Below are 17,309 nucleotides of genomic sequence, written 5' to 3'. Positions count from 1 at the left end.
TTTCATCTAAGGCTGTGGCTAAAGTCAGTTCAAATCATGCTTAATCTAATAAAAATCTGATCAAATAAATAAATTCAGTTTAATGTCCCGCTGCCAATTTATATTGTATCCATGTAAAAAAATTTGATTCAACCATAAATATAAACTAAAACGTTTACTTTAAATGAAAAAGAAAAACTAATAATGAGATTTCATGATTTCATGATTTCAATGAGAAAATACACATTAACAGCAATGTTACACTTTTTTCAGTGTTCTTTTATTGTAGACACACGAGTGATATTTTGATCATGATATTGTGATTAATTTGTCTTCAAATTTATTTTGATTTTATTTTTATGATGATGATGTGGGGCGTTTTAAGTCATGAGGCATGATTCACAAATCAATGTGTTTTTAATTAAGTACTTGTATTTTTTCACTAGCACTAGCTACTCTTTTGGATTTATAGGCTAAACGTTGATTGTTGGTGATCTTTCGAGATAAGAAATCTAATTTCTGTCTCATTTTGTTGAGTAATCCTTCTGTCTACCTTTTTTTTTATAGATCATTTGCATGTGTGTCCGTGTTGATTCTGCTATTTGTTATCGAATCCGTGAATGTTGATATTTGTTTACGTTTACAAAGATGTTTCCTTTGTTGATGGTTTATGGATGAAATTAAATTCGGATGACAGAAATATGGCATTAGGGTGTAATTTTGTAAATGTCCTTGTCTGATTAGCAATAGCATAAGGCAGGGTTTCTCTGTCGCTGTCTGTGGTGCTGCACTGGCATTTGCTCTTGGTGTTCGGGTGTGTTGCTATTTCCTCTCCTATATTATAGCTCACACCACTCTATCCTGCTACAACTTTTGTTTTTTTGTTTTAATACTGCACATACTGTGGTTGTGTTTCTCTCTCACTCTTCAGAAAATGTGGCTTTTGTTTTGCTAAACAATTTTAAGTATATAACAAGAGTTCTTTATATGGTCCGACGCTTAATCATTATATATTTATGTAGTTTCCTATTTAAACTCACAGTGTCGCTGTTTACCTGCAAATCCATGTGTGTGTTCATTACACATCTCTCCACCCTGATTCTGATGTCATACACAGGGCTTCAAGCTCGTCTTGTTATAGAAAATCGTCGACAGTGATCGAAGGACTATTTCAGACATTGACCTTATTTGTACTCTCTTCTTTTACATTTTAATTGTATTTCTGGATTTAATTTCTGATCAATTTCTGAAACATTTTAAATGTTTTGCGTTGCTGTCGAGATGTTTGGCCTTTTGTTCTTCGTGCTGATGGCTCGCGCCGCTTATGGAGACCTGAGCTATTCTTTCCCGGAGGAGATGAAACGCGGATCTGTGATTGGAAATATAGCAAAGGATCTCGGGCTCGATGTGAGCAGACTGTCATCTCGTAAGGCTCGCATTGATACTGAAGGTAACAGAAAACGATACTGTGATATTAATCTGAATACTGGAGAACTGACCGTAGCGGAGAGGATCGACAGAGAGGAGATTTGCGGAGAAAGGGTTTCATGCGTTTTAAAATTTGAGTTCATGCTCGAGGATCCCTTAGAGCTGCACCGTGTTTCAGTTCAAATTCAGGATATTAACGACAATTCGCCTGCTTTCTCAAAGGATTTGATCACATTTGAAATTAGAGAGTCGGCTGTCCGAGGTACTCGCTATCGCTTGAATTCAGCTCATGATGCTGATGTAGGACAGAATGCAGTTCAGAAATACAATCTACAAAAAAATGATAATTTTCAACTGGCTATTAATTCAAATGTAGACGGAGAAAAGAATTTGGAATTACTGCTAGAGAAAGAGTTAGATCGTGAGCAGCAGAAAGAGGTGACTTTAATTCTCACTGCGGTAGACGGCGGGACTCCACCGAGATCAGGTACTGTAGCCATACACGTCACTGTGCTGGATGCTAATGATAATGCTCCAGTCTTTAGTCAGGCCGTCTATAAAGTCAGTCTGCCTGAAAATTCTCCTGTAGATACTGTAGTGGTGACAGTGAGCGCTACTGATGCTGACGAGGGACAAAATGGAGAAGTGACCTATGAATTTGGGCGTATTTCTGACAGAGCTAGAAAGCTGTTCTCGTTGGATACACATACAGGTGACATTCGAGTAACAGGTGCACTTGATTTCGAGGACGAAGCTGTTTATGAATTACGTGTAGAAGGGAAAGATGGATTTGGTTTATCCAGTGACGCAAAAGTTGTAATTCAGCTTACAGATGTTAATGACAATGCACCTGAGATACGTTTGAAGTCTTTGCGTAGTCCCGTTCCCGAGAACGCGTTACCCGGTACAGAGGTTGGCATCATTAATGTGCAGGACAGAGACTCTGAGAATAACGGACAGGTGCGCTGCTCCATTCAGCAGAACGTCCCATTTAAACTCGTACCTTCGATCAAAAATTACTATTCTCTGGTGACCACAGGTGAATTAGACCGCGAGCTGCTCTCTGATTATAATATTACAATCACTGCTACTGATGAGGGCTCTCCGCCTTTATCTTCCACTAAGAATATTCACTTGACTGTCGCTGACGTGAATGATAATCCACCTGTATTTGAGGAGCAGAATTACAGAGCTCACGTGCAAGAAAATAACAAACCGGGCTCCTCTATTTGTTCAGTATCAGCTACAGACCCGGACTGGAGACAGAATGGCACTGTAGTTTATTCTCTGTTGTCCTCTGATGTCAATGGCGCACCGGTGTCCTCCTTTTTATCCATTAACGGAGACACCGGGGTCATTCATGCCGTGAGATCGTTTGATTACGAACAGATGAAAAGTTTCAAAGTGCTCGTGTTAGCCAGAGACAACGGCTCTCCTCCTCTGAGCAGTAACGTGACTGTGAGTGTCTTCATATCGGATGAGAATGACAACTCCCCTCAGATATTATACCCCTCTCCGGAAGGAAACTCCTTCATGACCGAGATGGTCCCCAAAGCTGCGCAGGCGGGCTCCCTGGTCTCCAAGGTGATCGCCGTGGACGCGGATTCTGGACAGAACGCGTGGCTCTCGTATCACATTATTAAAGCGACTGATCCGGGACTTTTCACTATCGGTGTCCACAGCGGGGAGATCAGGACGCAGCGGGACATTTCTGAATCTGACAGCATGAAACAGAACCTTATTGTGTCCGTGAGAGATAACGGACAGACCTCTCTCTCGGCCACGTGCGCGTTGTATTTGCTCATATCAGATAACTTGGCTGAAGTTCCAGAACTGAAAGACATGTCTCATGACGAGAGCAGCTCCAAACTGACGTTTTATTTGATCATCGCGCTGGTGTCCGTTTCCACTTTCTTCCTGACCTTCATCATCATCATCCTGGCCGTGAGGTTTTGTCGCAGGAGAAAGCCCAGACTGTTGTTTGATGGAGCTGTAGCCATTCCCAGCGCGTATCTTCCTCCAAATTACGCAGAGGTGGAGGGCGCGGGAACTCTCCGCAGCACTTACAATTATGACGCATACCTGACCACGGGCTCGCGCACTAGTGACTTCAAGTTCATCAGATCTTATAATGAGGGCACACTGACTGCTGACCTGACTCTGAAAAAGACTCAGTCCGCTGTGGATGATCTTGAAGGACTTGATGCAGAAATGAATGATTCCTTTCAGGTAGGACTAACAAAGTATTTATTTTAATGGTCTGGTGTTCTATATCAAGTGTGTATTTTGGTTCTAAGTAAACTGCTTTGATTGGCAACAGGCACTTAAAAAGGTCCCGTTACGATTTTTGAGGGATTTTTGTGGTCACGAGTTGGCAATTATAGTTCACGATGCATGATTCACGAATTAATTCACGAATGTATGTGTTACGTATTGGCATTTTTATCTTTTTTTCTTCTCATCTTTCTCCTTTGTTTTTAGAAAGTTTAGAAACAGGGAAAGACAACGAACTTGCTTCTTCCTGTTGGGAGCCTTTCTATCTGACTCAGCGTGCTCTCTGATCTCTTGTTAACTGTGTAGCCAAGTTTGTGAAATATTTTATTTATTTGTTTTATTTTATTCACCTTATCTATGAGCCAATACGAAATGCATTTGTAAATTGTATTTTCTTATTTTAGTAAATATCCGTTATCAATTATCTTTAAGGTCTTCATGCGGAAATCAGGGTTTGTTTTAAGTTAGGATTGCCGCTTTACTTCTGTTTTCTTGATAGTATAACAAATCTAAATTTTAAACTTGCAGTTTTGCATTCAAACCGAGCTATGTTCATAGGGATTTGGCTCGTGTTTCTGGTAGAGTAAGGAATCTCTTGTGTTGATATTTAGGTTTTATATTGTAGAATTTTGCAATTAGTGTATGGTTGAGCATGATTATTGTAGCTCACACCTTGTAATTTTGTAAATGGCGGGGTTTTCCGTGATTCACGATTTCATGCCCTGCCATATGGCTTATCTCTTTATGTTATTATCACCATGTTTCATTACCGTTTTTATTGGTGATCGAGGTCTTCATTTCGAAAGGATTAACGACGTTTGCTAATTATTTATAAAGTTAAAAAATAATAATAATGGCACTTGTTTGAACCCTTTTTCATGTTCATTTGCTTGTCCATTTAAACCCTATAATTATTTCTGCCTTCTTTGTAACTTAATAACAACTTTGTAGAAATTACTCTGTAACTTTTTGCATTAGGCTTCTTTCATCGTGGTGTCCTTAATATGAAATATTTTAGCAGCTCCATTACATAGACTTCATAACACAAACGTTGAAAAGACCTGTGTGGCGATAACCTGCCAATTAAATGAGTTATTAGAGTGCAGGACAGTGTTTCGTGTTTTTTTTTAGTGCAAACACAATGTTTCTTTTAAGAAAGGTTTGATTTACAGATTTAATATGTATTTGTTTTATAAACTGAGAGTGTTCTTTGGCAGCGGGATTGTTGTTGATCTTTAGAGCAAGAAATCTAATTTCTGTCTCATTTGTTTGAATAATCTTCTGTCTAGCTTTTGTCTCTTTTTTTGAGATCGTAAGTAGGCTATGTGTGTCCGCATGGATTTTATCCTTTGTAATCGAATCCCTGAATGCTGGTATTTTTAAGTGATTTTACGTTTACATCGATGCCTCCTTTATATATTGGTGGTTTATATATGGAATTCAATTCGGATGACAGAAATATGGCATTAGGTGTAATTTTGTAAATGTCCTTGTAGTCTGATTAGCAATAGCATAAGGCGGGGTTTCTCTGTCGCTGTCTGTGGTGCTGCACTGACATTTGCTCTTGGTGTTCGGGTGTGTTGCTATTTCCTCTCCTATATTACAGCTCACACCACTCTATCCTGCTACAGCTTTTGTTTTTTGTTTTAATACTACACATAATGTGGTTGTGTTTCTCTCTCAGTCTTAACATGTTGCTGCTGGCTTTTTGTTTTGCTAAACAATTTTAAGAGTTCTTATATGATCCGACATTTAAATTTGTCAAAGAATATTCATAATTGTATGTAGTTTTTTCTTTTAACTCACAGTGTCGCTGTTTACCTGCAAAACCATGTGTGTGTTCAGTACACATCTCTCCACCCTGATTCTGATGTCATAGACAGGGCTTCAAGCTCGTCTTGTTAAACCGTCGACGGTGATCGAAGGACTATTTCAGACATTTGGCTTTATTTGTACACTCATGTTTATTTTACATGTTACTTGCTGCATTTCTGGATTTCATTTCTGATCAATTTCCGAAACATTTTAATTTTTCTGCTTTGCTGTCGAGATGTTTGGCCTTTTGTTCTTCGTGCTGATGGCGCGCACCGCTTATGGAGACGTGAGCTATTCTTTCCCGGAGGAGATGAAACGCGGATCTGTGATTGGAAATATAGCAAAGGATCTCGGGCTAGATGTGAACAGACTGTCATCTCGTAAGGCTCGCATTGATACTGAAGGTAACAGAAAACGATACTGTGACATTAATCTGAACACTGGAGAACTGACCGTAGCGGAGAGAATCGACAGAGAGGAGATTTGTGGAAAAAAGGCTTCGTGCGTTATTAAACAGGAGCTCGTGCTAGAAAACCCTTTAGAGCTACATCGTATTATTCTCAATATTGAGGACATAAATGATAATTCACCACAGTTCAAACAAAGTGTAATAAAATTCGAAATTCGGGAATCAGCGGACAAAGGATCTCGTTATTTATTAGATGAGGCCCATGATGCGGATATTGGTATGAATTCAGTGCAGAATTATGTGTTACAGCACAATGAACACTTTATTCTGAGTGTCCTTACTGGGGCAAACGGAGGAAAATATGAAGAGTTGGTTCTTAATAAAGAGTTGGATCGCGAGCAGCAGAAAGAGGTGACTTTAATTCTCACTGCGGTAGACGGCGGGACTCCACCGAGATCAGGTACTGTAGCCATACACGTCACTGTGCTGGATGCTAATGATAATGCTCCAGTCTTTAGTCAGGCCGTCTATAAAGTCAGTCTGCCTGAAATTTCTCCTGTAGATACTGTAGTGGTAACAGTGAGCGCTACTGATGCTGACGAGGGACAAAATGGAGAAGTGACGTATGAATTTGGTCATTTATCCGAACGCCTTCTGGACATATTTTCTCTCGATTCGTTGTCTGGACAGATTAAACTAACAGGACTCATTGATTATGAGGAGGAGAGTTCAATTGAACTGCCAATTCAAGCTAAAGATGGACAAGGGTTAGCAAGTAGATGCACTGTAGTAATAGATGTTATTGATGTCAATGATAACTCTCCTGTAATTGTACTAAATTCTCTTAATAGTCCCGTTCCCGAGAATGTGTTACCCGGTACAGAGGTTGGCATCATTAATGTGCAGGACAGAGACTCTGAGAATAACGGACAGGTGCGCTGCTCCATTCAGCAGAACGTCCCAATTAAACTCGTACCTTCGATCAAGAATTACTATTCTCTGGTGACCACAGGTGAATTAGACCGCGAGCTGCTCTCTGATTATAATATTACAATCACTGCTACTGATGAGGGCTCTCCGCCTTTATCTTCCACTAAGAATATTCACTTGACTGTCGCTGACGTGAATGATAATCCACCTGTATTTGAGGAGCAGAATTACAGAGCTCATGTGCAAGAAAATAACAAACCGGGCTCCTCTATTTGTTCAGTATCAGCTACAGACCCGGACTGGAGACAGAATGGCACTGTAGTTTATTCTCTGTTGTCCTCTGATGTCAATGGCGCACCGGTGTCCTCCTTTTTATCCATTAACGGAGACACCGGGGTCATTCATGCCGTGAGATCGTTTGATTACGAACAGATGAAAAGTTTCAAAGTGCTCGTGTTAGCCAGAGACAACGGCTCTCCTCCTCTGAGCAGTAACGTGACCGTGAGTGTCTTCATATCGGATGAGAATGACAACTCCCCTCAGATATTATACCCCTCTCCGGAAGGAAACTCCTTCATGACCGAGATGGTCCCCAAAGCTGCGCAGGCGGGCTCCCTGGTCTCCAAGGTGATCGCCGTGGACGCGGATTCTGGACAGAACGCGTGGCTCTCGTATCACATTATTAAAGCGACTGACCCGGGACTTTTCACTATCGGTGTCCACAGCGGGGAGATCAGGACGCAGCGGGACATTTCTGAATCTGACAGCATGAAACAGAACCTTATTGTGTCCGTGAGAGATAACGGACAGCCCTCTCTCTCGGTCACGTGCGCGCTGTATTTGCTCATATCAGATAACTTGGCTGAAGTTCCAGAACTGAAAGACATGTCTCGTGACGAGAGCAGCTCCAAACTGACGTTTTATTTGATCATCGCGCTGGTGTCCGTTTCCACTTTCTTCCTGACCTTCATCATCATCATCCTGGCCGTGAGGTTTTGTCGCAGGAGAAAGCCCAGACTGTTGTTTGATGGAGCTGTAGCGATTCCCAGCGCGTATCTCCCTCCAAATTACGCAGAGGTGGAGGGCGCGGGAACTCTCCGCAGCACTTACAATTATGACGCATACCTGACCACGGGCTCGCGCACTAGTGACTTCAAGTTCATCAGATCTTATAATGAGGGCACACTGACTGCTGACCTGACTCTGAAAAAGACTCAGTCCGCTGTGGATGATCTTGAAGGACTCGATGGAGACACAATCCCCTTTTCCGAGGTAGGCGTTGTTATGGTCCTATATGGTACTTCAGCATCCTTAAATCTTCTTGTTTTCAGAGTCCTTCTTACTGTGTGATAGGACTGAATTATCATTTTACATGCCTTATTCAATTAATTTTTTTTTTGTCTTATCTGTTTTTAATTTTGAGACTTATTTTGCTTGACTGGCCTTCACAAAACCCAGACATGCACACTACTGTGTTCATCTTTAAGATGAATTGTGACAGGGTATCAGGTCCAATCACACAACCTGAGTGCCTGACCTCTGTGATGTTCTTGTGTCTTGTTGAATGTTTATTTTCAAAAGCATTAATCCTGCTATAACTTAGACTTTTCTCGGAAGACCTTCCATGAGATGTCACCTCACCACACACATTTGTTGCAACAAAGTTGAAATCACACCCTTCGGTGGATATATTTCAATGCTCTAGCATTACAATTAGTCTCTGCAGAAATCACTGGAATAGAAAAAGAAAAAGAAAAAACATACTTTGTTCACATACTTCTGGCCTTATTGTCTCTTTAGCATTTTTCTGACCCATTTACTCTGTCATCATTTACTCAGCCTCAATTTGTTCCCAACCTGTTTAAATTTCTGTCTTCTGCTGAACACAAATGAAGATATTTGGAAGAATGTTTGTAAGCAAGCAGATCTCAGCAGCCATTGACTACCATAGCTGCCGAAATCTGCTTGGTTACAAACATTCTTCCAAATATATTCCTTTGTGTTCAGCAGAAGATATAAATTGAAACAGATTTGGAACAAATTGAGGGCGAGTAAATGATGACAGAATTTTTGGCTGAACTATCCCTTTAAATGGCAAACCATAAGATTAGATTAGATTCAACTTTATTGTCATTACACAAGTAGAGGTACAAGGCAACAAAATGCAGTTTAGGTCTAACCAGAAGTGCAATAGCAGCAAGTGCAGGATATACAATGGTTGAATAAGTGCAGGACATGGATATGTACTGAATATAGAGATGGTTATTACTGTAAACAGAATTTGCAGGTGAATATGTCCAATGAATATAATATACAGATGGCTATTATTATAAACAGAATTTACAGGTGAATATGTACTATGAATATAATATAATTAATATAATATAATATACAGATGGCTATTACTATAAACAGAATTTTACAGATAGATGTATAGAATGTGATATTATTAGGTAATATTATGATATGAGCAGTATAGCAATGGATTTAAGGTAGTGCAATAAAGTATGGACAGAAGCTATCCGAAAAAAGTGTAAAAGTGCAGTGGAAAGTGATTGCATATTACAGTTAGAAGTACGGTGAAAAATGCATATGTAAACAGTTGGTGCTGTAAATAAACAGTCGGCAGTGCAAATGAGCATATTCCAGTTAAGTTATAGTAGTGCAGATGCATAAGTAAACAGTTGTTACTGTAATAAACAATCGGCAGTGCAAATTGACATTCCAGTAGTGCAAATAACAAAGTGAAGGCAGGTGTGAGGGGGGAGAGGAGAGTTGGCAGTATATGAGGGGAGTGGATCAACGAGGGTTAGAGTTCAATAAAGAGACAGCTCTGGGGAAAAAAAAAATTCTTTAGTCTACTGGTCCTGGTCCGGAGGATCCTGAAACACCTGCCGGAGGGCAGGAGAGAAAACAGTCTGTGGGCTGGGTGAGAGGAGTCCTTAAGGATGCTGCGAGCTCGATGCAGACAGCGTTTCCTCTGGATGTGCTCGATGGCAGGTAGTGGAGTCCCTGTGATGCGCTGGGCAGTTTTCACCACCCGCTGCAGTGCCTTACGCTCCGCAACAGAGCAGCTCCCATACCACACTGCCACACAGTTGGTCAGGATGCTTTCTATTGCGCAGCGATAGAAGTTCACCAGGATAGCCGAGGAGAGCTGATTCTTCCTCAGTGTCCTCAGGAAGAAAAGGCGCTGGTGAGCCTTCTTGACCAGGCTGGAGGTGTTGGTTGTCCAGGACATGTCCGCCGAGATGTGGATCCCCAGAAACTTGAAACTGGAGACACGCTCAACTGCCATTCCATTGATGTGGATGGTGTCGTGTGTGCCTCTTGACTCTTTCCTGAAGTCCACGATTAGGTGTACTGCATCTCTTTACAGTTTACATTTTCTAACTAGCAGAAACTACTGCATGTGTAGAGGAGCACAGAAATTAGATAATCAATTGCCTCAGTCTTTGATAGTGGACTGACAATGTTTATGGTATTCCTCATTATATATATATATATATATATATATATATATATATATATATATATATATATATATATATATATATATATATATATATATATATATATATATATATATATATATATATATATATATTTTTTTTTTTTTTTTTTTTTTTTTTTTAATTCATTGATACATTCCAGTGTTTTACAGTTTTTTTTCAATTGTTTACACGCAATTTTGAAAACAGAGTTCTTTTTGTCAAAATATAATCACAATTATCCAAACACCACACTCAATTAGCAAAATTCCTAGATTGTTTGCAAAATGACACACTTCAGTCAAAACATACACACTTCAGTCAAAACATATACACATATTTGTGAAAATGCTATTTGTTTTCCGATAGTCTTTTTCCATGGCCTCACCGAACTCCTCCCAGGCCCGAGTTTTTGCCTCCACGACCACCCGGGCTGCAGTCCGTTTAGCCTGTCGGTACCTGTCAGCTGCCTCAGGAGTCCCACAAGCCAGCCAGGCCCGATAGGACTCCTTCTTCAGCTTGACGGCATCCCTTACTTCCGGTGTCCACCACCGGGTTCGGGGATTGCCGCCTCGACAGGCACCGGAGACCTTGCGTCCACAGCTCCGAGCAGCCGCTTTGACAATGGAGGTGGAGAACATGGTCCACTCGGACTCAATATCTCCAGCCTCCCTCGGGATCCGGTCGAAGCTCTGCCGGAGGCAGGAGTTGAAGATCTCTCTGACAGGAGACTCGGCCAAACGTTCCCAGCAGACCCTCACAGTACGTTTGGGTCTACCGAGTCTATCCAGCTTCCTCCCCCGCCATCGGATCCAACTCACCACCAGGTGGTGATCAGTTGACAGCTCCGCCCCTCTCTTCACCCGAGTGTCCAAGACATACGGCCGCAGATCAGATGAAACGACCACAAAGTCGATCATTGACCTACGACCTAGGGTGTCCTGGTGCCATGTGCACTGATGGACACCCTTATGCTTGAACATGGTGTTCGTTATGGACAAACTGTAACTAGCACAGAAGTCCAATAACTGAACACCACTCGGGTTCAGATCAGGGGGGCCGTTCCTCCCAATCACGCCCCTCCAGGTTTCACTGTCATTGCCCACGTGGGCGTTGAAGTCCCCCAGTAGAACGACGGAGTCCCCAGTCGGAGCACTTTCCAGCACCCCTCCCAGGGACACCAAGAAGGCCGGGTACTCCGCACTGCCGTTCGGCCCATAGGCACAAACGACAGTGAGAGACCTATCCCCGAGCCGAAGCCGCAGGGAAACGACCCTCTCGTTCACCGGGGTAAACTCCAACACATGGCAGCAGAGCTGGGGGGCTATAAGCAAACCCACACCAGCCCGCCGCCTCTCACCATGGGCAACTCCAGAGTGGTAAAGAGTCCATCCCCTCTCGAGGAGTGTGGTTCCAGAGCCCAAGCCATGCGTGGAGGTGATTCCGACTATCTCTAGTCGGAACCTCTCAACCTCACGCACAAGCTCAGGCTCTTTCCCCGCCAGCGAGGTGACATTCCATGTCCCAAGAGCCAGTTTCCGTGTCCAGGGATCGGGTCGTCTAGGCCCCCGCCTTCGACTGCTGCCCGATTCGCTTTGCACCGGCCCCTTACGGTCCCTCCCGTGAGTGGTGGGCCCACGGGAAGGTGTCCCCACGTCGCTCCTTCGGGCTGAGCCCGGCCGGACCCCGTGGGGGAAGGCCCGGCCACCAGGCGCTCGCATACGAGCCCCAACCCCAGGCCTGGCTCCAGGGTGGGGCCCCGGCTGCGCCATACCGGGCGACGTCACGGTCCTCCTTCTTTTTGTCATCATAAGGGGTTTGTGAACTGCTCTTAGTCTGACCCGTCACCTAGGACCTGTTTGCCTTGGGAGACCCTACCAGGGGCATATAGCCCCGGACAACATAGCTCCTAGGGTCATTCGGGTACTCAAACCCCTCCACCACGTTAAGGTGGCAGTCCATGGAGGAGAGTCCATCGGCTGGCCTCGAAGAGATTCTGGCAAACCGTCCGGCGCCTCAGGAGGGGGAAGCAGTGCCCTACCAACGCTGTTTACAGTGGCGATGGGCGGCTGTTGACCTCGACTGGGGATGTTGTCGGACGGTGGAAGGAATACTTCGAGGATCTCCTCAATCCCGCCGTCACGTCTTCCATTGAGGAAGCAGAGGCTGGGGGCTCAGAGGAGGACTCGTCCATCACCCGGGCTGAAGTCACCGAGGTGGTCAAGAAACTCCTCGGTGGCAAGGCACCGGGGGTGGATGAGATCCGCCCTGAGTACCTCAAGTCTCTGGATGTTGTGGGGCTGTCTTGGCTGACACGCCTCTGCAGCATCGCGTGGCGGTCGGGGACAGTGCCTCTGGGATGGCAGACCGGGGTGGTGGTCCCTCTTTTTAAGAAGGGGGACCGGAGGGTGTGTTCCAACTATAGGGGGATCACACTTCTCAGCCTCCCCGGGAAAGTCTATGCCAGGGTACTGGAGAGGAGAATCCGGCCAATAGTGGAACCTCGGATTCAGGAGGAACAGTGTGGTTTTCGTCCTGGTCGCGGAACACTGGACCAGCTCTATACCCTCTACAGGGTGCTGGAGGGTTCATGGGAGTTTGCCCAACCAGTCCACATTTGTTTTGTGGATTTGGAGAAGGCATTCGACTGTGTCCCTCGCGGCATCCTGTGGAGGGTGCTGGGGGAATATGGGGTCCGGGGTCCTTTGCTGAGGGCTGTCCGGTCCCTGTATGACCGAAGCAGGAGTTTGGTCCGCATTGCCGGCAGTAAGTCAGACTTGTTCCCGGTGCATGTTGGACTCCGGCAGGGCTGCCCTTTGTCGCCGGTTCTGTTCATAATTTTTATGGACAGAATTTCTAGGCGCAGCCAAGGGCCGGAGGGTGTCAGGTTTGGGGACCACACGGTTTCGTCTCTGCTCTTTGCGGATGACGTTGTCGTGTTGGCCCCTTCTAACCAGGACCTTCGGCATGCATTGGGACGGTTTGCAGCCGAGTGTGAAGCGGCTGGGATGGGGATCAGCACCTCCAAATCCGAGGCCATGGTCCTCAGTCGGAAAAGGGTGGCTTGCCCACTCCAGGTTGGTGGAGAGTTCCTGCCCCAAGTGGAGGAGTTTAAGTATCTAGGGGTCTTGTTCACGAGTGAGGGGAGGATGGAACGGGAGATTGACAGACGGATCGGTGCAGCTTCTGCAGTAATGCGGTCGATGTACCGGTCTGTCGTGGTGAAGAAAGAGCTAAGCCGTAAGGCGAAGCTCTCGATTTACCGGTCAATCTACGTTCCTACTCTCACCTATGGTCATGAGCTTTGGGTCATGACCGAAAGGACAAGATCCCGGATACAGGCGGCCGAAATGAGCTTTCTCCGCAGGGTGGCTGGGCGCTCCCTTAGAGATAGGGTGAGGAGCTCAGTCACTCGGGAGGAACTCGGAGTAGAGCCGCTGCTCCTCCACATCGAGAGGGGACAGCTGAGGTGGCTCGGGCATCTGTTCCGGATGCCTCCTGAACGCCTTCCCGGGAAGGTGTTTCGGGCATGTCCAACCGGGAGGAGGCCCCGGGGAAGACCGAGGACACGCTGGAGGGACTATGTCTCCCGGCTGGCCTTGGAACGCCTCGGTGTCCCCCCGGAAGAGCTAGAGGAAGTGTCTAGGGAGAGGGAAGTTTGGGCATCTCGGCTTGGACTGCTGCCCCCGCGACCCGGCCCCGGATAAGCGGAAGAAGATGGATGGATGGATGGCTATTTGTTTTCATTTAACCAACACAGTCATCAATGATCATACACTATTGCAGCCAGTTTCACACTGCTGTGATAAATAAAAAACACATTTGTGACAAAAAAAAAATAGATTTTTAGCCAGACATTCTTACTGTATGTAAGAGATAATTTAGGTGACAAAAAATAGTGAGAAACTCACAACATTATTCATGATTTGTTTTGAGATAGGAGAATGTAGACAAATACTTTAGGCCTACTATAACCTTACTGCACTGCACAACACTTGATGCTGCAGACTGAATATTTCAAGTATTTATTTCAATACTTACAGTATTGTAAGTTACAGTAATCAACCAACAATGATATAAAATACTGTAAACAAATAAAATCTATAGACAAATAAAAATTACTGCATGAATTACAGTACATACACTTTGACTCTGAAGAAAAGTAAAGTAAAAGTAAACAGAAATGAAAGAAAACTCAAAGCAACAAGAATACTGCAACTATCCATCTCTCCGTCTGGCTGGATCAGGCCATAAGATTTCATCAACATCACAGGCTATGTCTTCATTGGCAAGGCACCGTTGGAAGAATCGCCTTGTGTGACGAATCCACCCCTGCACTGAAGCTGCTTCAATAAGATCACATGCCTGTTCCATGGCCTGAATGAGGGGCAAACGGTCATAAGGCCGCAGGTCATATACCTTCCACCGCCACGCTGAAAAAAATTTGTCTATAGGATTCAGGAAGGGGGAGTATGGGGGAAGGTATAAAACTTCAAAATCAGGGTGATCATGGAACCAGTTCTGGACCAGAGCAGCCCGATGAAATGAGACATTGTCCCAAATGACAATGTACCACATCTGGTCCACTTGGTGTAATGCTGTGACAATCTCATGCAATCGGTCAAGAAATGCAAGTATCAGATTTGCATTATAGGGTCCCAGATTTGCATGGTGGTGGAGGACCCCATTTTGTGTGATAGCAGCGCAAAGGGTGATGTTACCCCCTCGCTGCCCTGGCACATTGGTGATTGCCCTGTGCCCAATTACATTTCTCCCTCTTCTTCTTGTTTTTGCAAGGTTAAATCCAGCCTCATCCACATATATAAATTCATGTTGAATTTCAGCAGCATCCATTTGCAAGACTCTCTGAAACACATTAAAGAAAATAGGATGCTATTCAATATCTATAGCACAGTATTTTTTTTGTGACAGAACATTATGAGCAGTGCATGATACCACACCATAGTCAGATGAACAATGCATACCTCCACATACTCATTGCGCAGATGTTTCACTCTCTCTGAATTTCTGTCAAATGGTACCCGATACAGTTGCTTCATGTTTATTTGATTTTTCTTTAGGATTCGACCTAATGTTGACAGAGAGACTCGTTGGATGTTATTGAAAATATTGTCATCATCGATGATATTGGCTTGGATTTCTCGTAGCCTGATACAATTATTGGCCAAAACCATGTTCACAATGGCGGCCTCTTGTGCACGACTAAACATAGGGCCCCTTCCACCTTGGTGTACTCGACCCTCAATCCTATGTAAAAAAAAGAAAAGAGATTATATATATATATATATATATATATATATATATATATATATATATATATATATATATATATATATATATATATAGAGAGAGAGAGAGAGAGAGAGAGAGAGAGAGAGAGAGAGAGAGAGAGAGAGATATTTAATCAAATATACTGTCAAATGTCACAGTAAACAATATTGATTATACAAGCTTCAGTTTCAATGTATACTGTGTGGTTAGCTTACCTGTTTTGTCGATGAAATGTCCGAATTACTGACGCAACAGTATTTCTGCTGAGATTTGGTTGAACTCTTTGTCCAGCTTCCATCAGTGTCAGTCCATGGTTGATAACATGGTCAATAAGTGTTGCACGGATTTCTCGAGTCAAATTTGGTCCTCGTCTTCTTTGTTCAGGTTCTATCACCTCTTCAAGTCCTTCTCTACCTCTTCCTCTACCTAGGTGTCCTCCTCTACCTCCTTCTCCTCTTCCTCTTCCTCCTTCTCCTCTTCCTCTACCTTCTTCTCCTCTACCTATGCCTCTTCCTCTACCTCCTTCTCCTCTTCCTCTTCCTCTACCTCCTTCTCCTCTTCCTCTTCCTCTACCTCTACCTCTACCTCTACCTCTACCTCTACCTCCTTCATCTCCTCTTTGAGCTCCCCCTCTCATTCTCACTCTTCTTCTTCTTCTAACTCCTTCCATTTTTGTTGAAGACAGGTGAACTCACCTGCTGCCTTTTATAGCACACCTGAGTGCTGCGTTTTCAAATTAGCACATGTGTGCTTCCACACCTGGTAGATGTGTTTATCCAATTCGTTCATTAGTGTGGTAATTGGCAATCCGGTGCTTTGTAATTACAAGGAAGTAACCTCACAATCCTTATCTGTGTCTAAGGTGTGAAAATGTGTGTAGAGTTTTACAAATCACTGTGTGTAATGTTTTGCAAAACGGGTGAAGCAGACATTGTGTGTAATGTTGTGCAAATCTGTGGAGGTGTTTTGCTCATTGGAGTAAAGTTTTGCTAATTGTGTGGAAATTTTAATTTTAGTGTGTAAACAATCGTAAAAAACTGTATTATACAGATCGTTATCTCCATGGACAGCAAAGATGAAGTGTAAATATTATATCACTATTTGTTCTGTGTTTGAGGTGCCTTAAATTAAAAACTGCAGCAGAATGTTTCCCTTGATTTAATATGATTTGTTTGCTAGTATTTTTAATTGAACTATCATATTATTTTTGGGTGAGGAAATCAAGCATTAGCTATTCAATCATCTACTCGAGTGTAATGAAATAGTTATACAAATATGATACTTTTTACTCAGTTATTTACTTTCTGTTGTTGTTTTTATAGTTTTTTTATTATTCTAAAGATGGTTTCATTTAGACTTTGAAATTATTGGACCCAAATGCTTTTAACTTTTGTTGTTGTTGACATGAGTTCTTTGGTTGCTTATTTTGATATTGCGACAGATACTCTTTTAACTTAAGTGCAGGTGCTTGTTGGTATGATGTCATCTTTTCAAAGTCCAGAGATTACTTGCTTGTTTAATATATTTGTTTTTGTGTACAGAAATGCAGCCTTGGTACAGCATTAGTGGTGTTTTGCACACAAGTATCATGTAGCCTTTTCCTTTCCTTCTTGACTCATTTTATTTGCATACGGATTTGCTGTTATTCCAGTAGAACTTTAGTGTTGTATCAATTCACTGTGATGGATATT

General features: G+C 43.4%; 1 protein-coding gene across 10 annotated transcripts in view; it reads left to right on the top strand.

Annotated features, from left to right (window-relative positions):
- The window catches only part of LOC307140223 (protocadherin gamma-A11-like), a gene marked incomplete at its 5' end in the record, with an annotated part of 277,967 nt that overhangs the window by 66,918 nt on the left and 193,740 nt on the right, over positions 1 to 17,309 (top strand). The window contains one exon of one of the 10 annotated variants that reach the window (XM_079839556.1): positions 1,136 to 3,636. The exons of 8 other annotated variants lie outside the window; for them this stretch is intronic. In XM_079839556.1, coding sequence (XP_079695682.1) covers positions 1,240 to 3,636 — 2,397 coding nt within the window. Of the gene's footprint in view, positions 1 to 1,135; positions 3,637 to 5,731; positions 8,108 to 17,309 lie in introns of those variants that run through there. One more of the 10 variants, XM_079839542.1, reaches the window with a different exon arrangement.

Source organism: Gobio gobio (genome assembly GCF_949357685.1).
Source record: "Gobio gobio genome assembly, chromosome: 16".
NCBI lineage: Eukaryota > Metazoa > Chordata > Actinopteri > Cypriniformes > Gobionidae > Gobio > Gobio gobio.
Note: the sequence above shows the minus strand (reverse complement) of the source record. Positions and strands in the feature narration are given on the sequence as shown.